The following is a 7816-nucleotide window of genomic DNA, read 5'->3' as shown; positions in this document are numbered from 1 at the left end:
AAGAGCAGGTCACCACTGATCATCTTCTTGGCCCCCTCGCAGATCTTGCCCTTGGCTTGCATGTGGAGCATGTTCTCCTCATGCACTCGATGCATCTCGGCCCCGCTGTGGACTGAGCTGTTGCAGTTTGGCAAACCCACCCAACCCGAAGGAGGTGAAGTGGCAGGTAGAAAGTCCATGAGTGGGGAAAGCCAGATCCCCATTGGCACCATGGCCACCCAGGTCCAGCAGAGATGGGGGTAGGTTTTCCCCACTCACAATGGCTATATTTTGCCTGCTTAATCTAGGTATGCTGTATCACCTCTACTCAGCCTTTCTAGCTGGCTGCTTTGCTTCCTTCATGCTTGGGTGGCCTGGTGCTCCAGGCAGTGATGGCAGCAGCCTAATGAACCTGTGTGAGCTGCTGGCAGCCTCGTTGGTGGCAGCAGCCCATAGTGGTGCTGAGGAGCATCAGATGCATGACTGGAATGTGCTCTATGCACAGCCCAAGGGCAAGACTTGTGAGGGAGCCAAAGTGATGATCAGCAGCGACCTGTTCTCCAACCACAATCCAAAATATATGGGATGGAGTAGGTGGGCCAATGGTGTCTGGCAACAGCCACCCCACACCCTCCTCACCTTCTCTTGGCCCACAGAGGCCGCAGTAGCTGTAGGGAGAGGCACAGGGGAGAGGCATGAGGTCCATCCAGCTGGATGCACTGGGAAGCCACTTGCCCTATCCCAGTCACATGGGATGGAGCAGGCACATCCAGTGACCTGCATCACTTGCCTCACCCCTGACTTTGCCTGCCATCAGTGCTGCCACCATGCCTGCATCTTGAAGAGCCAGCTGCGGAACCCCTGCTGCCATACATCTCCCCCCGCACGCACACACTTAAAAGGCTGGTAAGCACAACCATCCTGGAAATGGTAAGGGCCTGGCCCATGTCACTTCGGCCTGGCCCACCCCATCCCAGTATGCACACCTGTGTCCGTCTTCTCCTGTGCACATATGCGCCTGCTGGGATGGGATTCACCGGACCAAAGAGATTCTAGGCTGGCCCATTATTGTTTCCAGGAGAGCTGAGTGGGCCAAATCTGACCACATCGCAGGCTGGATCTGGCCCACAGACCTTGAGTTTGACACCCCTGACTTAGGGCTTGGTGCTGTCCAGATAACAGGCTTTGACTCTTCAGTATTGGAATCAGTGACCAGCTACAGAAAGAACATTTGTAAACTGCAAGCTGAGAGTCTGATGGGTTCTCCTCAAAAACAGAAAAATCTAGAATAGAAAGGAAAATTTAAAGCTAGTGGGAAGGTGGTGTCCTGTACTTATACACATGACTATTTGCCTGTGGAAAGCCCTGGTATGGATGTTCATCAAGGCAACATCATGTTTATTGTGCTCAGTGCAGTAAATTGCTCTAATTAGTCATGGACTTTCAATTAAAGTTAACAGAAAAGAAATCATATTTTGCACAATGGATCTCAAAGGAGCTCTCAAAAATTAACAGACAATAATATTTGTAATATATATATATATATATATATATATATATATATATATATTCATTTTTGCAATGTCCTTATACCAGTTCCTTTAATTTCCTTTATAGCACAAGATTAATGGTACTCTGACAAGTACAGGATGAGTTTCATCATTCTGACACTGGAATTTATGTTCAAGCTAAGGCAGTGAGATTTTGCATACTGTTAGGAAGCCTTGCCTAGTGTTAAAAGTCAATTCTCTTGATTTGTTATAATTTGTGCCAAGTATTTTAAAAATCATTATGGTGCTGATAGAAATTTTACAGTAAAGATACTTCAGATCTTAAATGTGTCAGTGTGAGCAGATGAGTAGGCTTAAACTACTTCCTGATAATCTGACATGTTCATAAAAATAGAAAAGATGCTAGTGAAGAGCCAACTCAGAATCCAATTTACTATTAAGTGTAGCAAAGGAGTAAGAAATAATGGCTTATAAACCTAGTAAACCATCAAAGCCAAATTAACCTTCACTTCAATTGACAATATGCCACCAACTTCTACCTCAAGTCTTGGTATGCTGCTTCATTTTTTTTTTATAAACACTTCCTTAAACTTTTATTACATTAAAAACATAAAAAAATTATTTCACTCAATAACAGCTAATTGTGGTGTTTTTCTGGTGACAATAATTCCTGCGTTATTTACAGAAAATTAAATTGTGCATATTTATATTCTTATTTTATCTATTACTTGTACTTAATAACTATCTATCTTCAATCTATCTCTGTTCTATCCAGTTATACCACTGTTCCCACACATTGTAAAATATCAATGTCTCTTTATCTTTTAAACTCAGCATTAATTTGTCCATTTCTGCACAATTCATGACCTTTTGTATGACCAGTTTCTCTGCGGGTGTACACGGCTGTTTCCAACATTGAGCATAGGCAATCATGGCAGCGGTTAATATTTTATGCCCTACACACACACACACACACACACACACACACACACACACACATATATATAGGTCTTTGGTTATTCGGGTTTTCTCCCACGTAAAATTGGAAGTGTCTTGGAGACGTTTCGACGAAGTCTCATTCGTCATCTTCAGGCTGGTGTTCTCGGCTTCGTGCTTCCAGGAGCAATGTGAGATCGCAGCTGTCTCTTCCTTTTAACTGCTAGTGGGGGTGTGAGCTGATTGGGTGGGAACTTGGCTGTGTTCTGATTGGGTGGAGGTGTGTTCTGATTGGTTAGGGGCTTGGCTGTGCTCTGATTGGCTGGGGGGTTGGTTGTGCTCTGATTGGCTGGGGGTGTGTTCTGTTTGGGTGGGGGCTTGGTTGTGCTCAGCTTAGTCTGAATTGCAGGGGGATTTGAGCTGGTGAGCTGCGTTGTTGTTGTTTGGCTTCGTGTTTGTGGCCGTGCGAGCTCTTCATGGTGGGTGTCAGTCTGCTTCATGTATGGATTGGAGGGGTTTAAAGTGGCTAATGATGCAGCTGCGGTCTGGCTTCTGGTCCTTGGTCGTGGCTCATTATCAGTGTGGGTTTGAGTCTGCTTTCTGCGTGGATGTGTGGTGGTGACATCCTGTGTAGCTCTCGTGAGTGTGGGTCTGGTGTCATTCGTCGTGTTAGGGACTCGTTTGTCAATAAGGGCGGGTTTCCAAATGGCTGGTAGGCGGGAGGTATCGTCTCGTTTGTTCATGCTGTGTGGGTGTTTTTCTATCTCGATGGCTTCTCTGATTATTCTGTTGTTAAAGTGTTCAGTTTTGGCGATAGTTCTGGTCTTTTTAAAGTCAATATCATGTCCTGTGGCTTTAAGGTGTTGGACCAGGGAAGAAGTTGGTTCCTCTTTTCTGACTGAGTTCTTGTGTTCTTCTATGCATGTACTTATTTGTCTGTTGGTTTGTCCGATGTATGTGGTGGGGCAGGCGGTGCATGGGATTTCATATACTCCTTGATTTTCTAACTCAATTTTGTCTTTGGGGTTCCTTAGAATGGTGGATATTTTTTGGTTTGTGCAGAATGCTGTCTTGATGTTATGTTTGTGGAGGATTTTGCTTATTCTGTCTGTGGTGCCTTTTATGTATGGGAGGAGGGCTTTGCCGTTTTCTTGTTCTCTGTCTTGGATTTTAGTGGGGGTTTCTTTTTGGATTAGGTTGGTGATCTTATTTCTTTGGAATCCATTGGATGTTAGGTCATTGGTGAGAGTGTGTAGTTCGGTTTTTAAGTGTTGTTCGTCAGCTAAGCGTTTTGTTCTGGAAATGGGTGTCTTGGCTACAGAGTTGATCTGGGCAGGGTGGTGGTGTGAGAGTGCGTGCAGATAGCGGTTTGTGTATGTTTTCTTCTGGTAGATAGTGTGTCCTAGGGAGCCATTGGATTTTCTGTAGACTAAGACATCCAGGAAGGGAAGTTGGTTGTTCGCTTCTGTTTCCATGGTGAACTATATTTTGGGGTGTAGGCTGTTGAGGTGTGTGAGGAAGTTGTCCAGTTTTTCTTTCCCATGTGGCCAGATTATGAAGGTGTCGTCTACATATCTGAGCCAGAGTTTGGGTTTGTGATCAGATTTTTCTAGAGCTTGGGTTTCAAAGTATTCCATATAGAGGTTGGCAATGACAGGTGAGAGGGGTGATCCCATGGGTGCTCCTTCTATTTGTTTGTATTTCTGTCCATTATAGATGAAGTATGTGTTGGATAGGCAGTGGTTGGTCAGATCTAAAATGTGCTTGGGGGGGTTATATTTGTTTTGGATAACTGTCAAGGCTTCTAGTTGCTCAGTGAGTAGATACTTACATTGGGCATCAGAAATATAGGAAAGTGCTGGCAAATGATCATTTTAGTGACAACGTAAATGGCATCAATTCATACTCCATTAGACAAGGCAGTGGTAAACAATTTATACATTTTTTCAACAAAAACTGCATAGCCAATGCAATCTCTTCCAGTGAAAAGGAATCTAAGTGTGGACTATTTGATTGAGAGAGAGAGAAGATCAATGGTTGTTGCTGTCACATTTACATAAAGTTATCTCATATAACAAAGCTTGGTGTGCATGGTGGTCAAGTGCAGAAATTTGGTTTTAAGTGCACACATTAGTCAGAAAATTATTTAAGTCTGCAGAGAAGAGCAGCAAAAATTATTAGGGGATTGGAGGCTAAAACATACAAACGCTTGAAGGAAATGGGTATGTCTAGAATAATGAAAAGAAGGTCCAGGGCTAATATGTTAGCAGGTTCCAATATCTAAGGGGCTGCCACAGAGAAGAGGGGGTCAACCTATTCCCCAAAGTTTGAAAAGGCAGGACAAGAAGCAATGAATGGAAACTAATCAAGAAGACAACCAAACTAGAATTAAGAGACAAATTTCCTGATAATTAGAACAATTAATCAGTGGAGTGACTTGCCTACATAAGTTGTGGGTGCTCCAACACTGGAGATTTTAAAGAAGAGATTGGACAGCTATTTGTCTGAAATGGTATAAGCTTTCCTGCTTGAGCAGGGGTTGGATTAGAAGACCACCAAAGTTCCTTTCAATTCTGTTATTCTGTTATTACCATCATATTTGTGAATGGTTGTTAGCTGGGTAGATACTAAACTACCTGTATTGTCAAAAGCTTTTCTAACACCTTTGGGGAAATGATAGTTAAATAGAAAATACCAACAAAGGCTAAATTACTGATTTTTTTAAACTACTTTCTGCTTGGATAACAAGCATAATTGCATTTTTTTCCTGATAATATGACAGTTTGCATAAATGTGAAAAATAGAGCAATCTGTAGGTGTGGATCAGTGTCAATTCACAGGAATACAAATTCTGGCAGTAATGTTTGATTGTCTATATTGAATTAATGTCAGTATTATTAAAACAGAAATAACTATAATTATAAATACACACATATACACACTCACATAAATGCTCATTACTATACATAAAATTGATTTCATTCCCTTTCTCCTTATCCCTCAAAGTTAAGACATATAATATATTGCCGTATCAGCTGTGAGAAAAAAAATAAAAGAATGTATAGAGACAATACAGCAAACAAAATAGCAAACGAAAGAAATATTACATTTGTTATATTTTGCCATATTTGATTAATAATCTTCTTGCATGAACCACAAGCGGAATATGATTACAAAATTATTTTGTAGTATTGACCCCAAAAACAATGAGTTGGATTCAGTATCCATTTTCTGCCAGTCTTAAAAGTTAGTTAGAAAGCTGGGTCAAGAAGTATATTATGCAGAGTGTTTTATCCTTTTACAGCCTCCAGATAGACTAACCTTGCTATTCTCATGGGCTCAAATATCAAGACTTTTAGGGATTCTTTGAATCCAAAACAGTGGGAAGTCAGCAAATATATATATATATATATATCCACTCTCTTCAATAGAGAAGAAATGTCCAAAAGAGAACTTTTTCATTGGCAGAAAGCAAACATTTGGATAGAGGTTTCTGTTTGTTCTAAACAATATTAGAAAACATTTAATAAGGGTATTATATAAAAATAATGGTGAGGAATAGAAGTAGTTTGATATTTCAGAGCAGTAAGCTATCTGGAAATTTTGCTATGTTTCTTAAACTGTTTCCAATTACTACTTTAATTTCTTTGTTTTTGTGGCTGTATATGATTGGGTTCAACATAGGTGTTAATATAGTGTATTGAATAGAGATCACTTTTTCCAGATCTGTGGGAGATTTAAAATTTGGTTTCAGGTATTGGAAAATAACTGAAAATAAAAACATGCAAACCACAATAAGATGGGAGCTGCATGTGGAGAAGGCTTTGCTTCTGCCTTTTACTGAGTGAATGTGCAAAATAGAAGAAATAATATAAATGTAAGACAAAACAATAAGAAACAAGGGTGTAAAAACAAAAATAATGCTTGTGGCAATCAACAACATATAATTATTAAAAGTCTGGCTACATGACATGCTCAAGATCACAGGAAGTTCACAGGTGTAATGATTGATTGAAGGCATACAACAAAACCTCAAATGTTTCAAAGGTAAAGTATTGATCAAAGCATCTAAGAATCCCATTATCCAGGATCCTCCCACCAACTGTCTGCATGTTTGTTTTCTCATAATTGTTGAATAATGTAACGGGTTGCATATTGCAACATAGCAATCATATGACATTACTGAAAGCAGAGAGAAATCTACACAAGCAAAATTAATAATGGAAAAGATTTGCACAATGCATCCTACCAAAGAGATCGTTTTTTGGCTTGCTATATAATTTGCCATCATCTTTGGGACAGTGACTGTTGACTAGCAAATGTCAACAAAGGCTAGATGACTAAGAAAGAAGAACATGGGTGTATGGAGGCGATGATCAATCCTGATTATCAATATTATCAAAACGTTTCCTAACACTGTTATTGTGTATATAATTAAAAATATAAAGAAAAGAATCATCTGTATTTCAGGATTACTTGAAAGTCCCAAGAGTATAAATTCTATAGTCATGGTTTGATTTTCCATTGGCAATTGGCCAATATCAGTAAGGCCTACAAATGTGAAAAAAAATGAAATGAACAGTTTATAGATTTTAAAACATGAATATTTGATATAATTTGTTCTACTATTATAAAATATGTTGAGATTATTATATATTATTTATTTAAAGTATATTTTCTGCAGTGTATTCTGCAGTGACTTTTTAAAAAGTAGAAATATTTCATTTGAAGTCTGCTGCTTAATTGTGCACATTTTTACTAAGAACTCAAAGCATTATATTAGCAGTTTTGGGATTACAGATTGCTTAAAAATTATGACTTGTCTTTAAGGTTTAGTGCATTTTCAGAATATGTTGAATTTCCTATACTAGCATGACACAAATTACAAGTAGTAGACACTGTGATTTCCATTGCACACAGTCCTAAATTGTCCCAATGCTGTGTTTGAAAATTGTTTCATACTTTAAAAAAATAAATAGTTGTCAATGAGAATTTGGACTCAGCTCTCAAAAATAGAAAGCTTCAAAAAATTAACATACACATGCACATATACATATACAAACACACACAGAGAGACACAGACATAATACAGTTTCAATTTTCTTAATTTTCTTAGCATATATATATATCTTCTGAAAATCCAAATCAATGAAAAAGAATTAAGAAAATTGAAACTGTATTATTAATTTTAAAAGATTTTGTATTTCATATTATACATGGACACACATTTCTTAAAAAATTTTTGACTCGCCTGTACTCTTTGTGTGATCATCAACCAATATATTTTAAAACAATTCTGTTGTTTCCCAATCTAGCTCTTTTCCCGGCCCACTTTCAGAAGATTTGTAAACTGATCTCATAATAAACTTCTTAGAAAATCAGTTCAGTTT

The 7816-nt window shown here is 38.8% G+C and overlaps 1 protein-coding gene across 1 annotated transcript; it reads right to left on the bottom strand.

The window, feature by feature from the left end:
* Positions 1–6003: 6003 nt before the first annotated feature.
* LOC132712397 (olfactory receptor 5V1-like) lies at positions 6004–6951 on the bottom strand. Its single transcript, XM_060693623.2, has one exon. The coding sequence runs from the start codon at positions 6715–6717 to the stop codon at positions 6004–6006; it is 714 nt and encodes a 237-aa protein (XP_060549606.2). The 5' UTR covers positions 6718–6951.
* Between the last annotated feature and the right edge of the window lie 865 nt (positions 6952–7816).

Source organism: Pantherophis guttatus, chromosome 4 (assembly GCF_059756535.1).
Source record: "Pantherophis guttatus breed Tessera chromosome 4, ASM5975653v1, whole genome shotgun sequence".
NCBI classification, from domain to species: domain Eukaryota; kingdom Metazoa; phylum Chordata; class Lepidosauria; order Squamata; family Colubridae; genus Pantherophis; species Pantherophis guttatus.
Note: the sequence above shows the minus strand (reverse complement) of the source record. Positions and strands in the feature narration are given on the sequence as shown.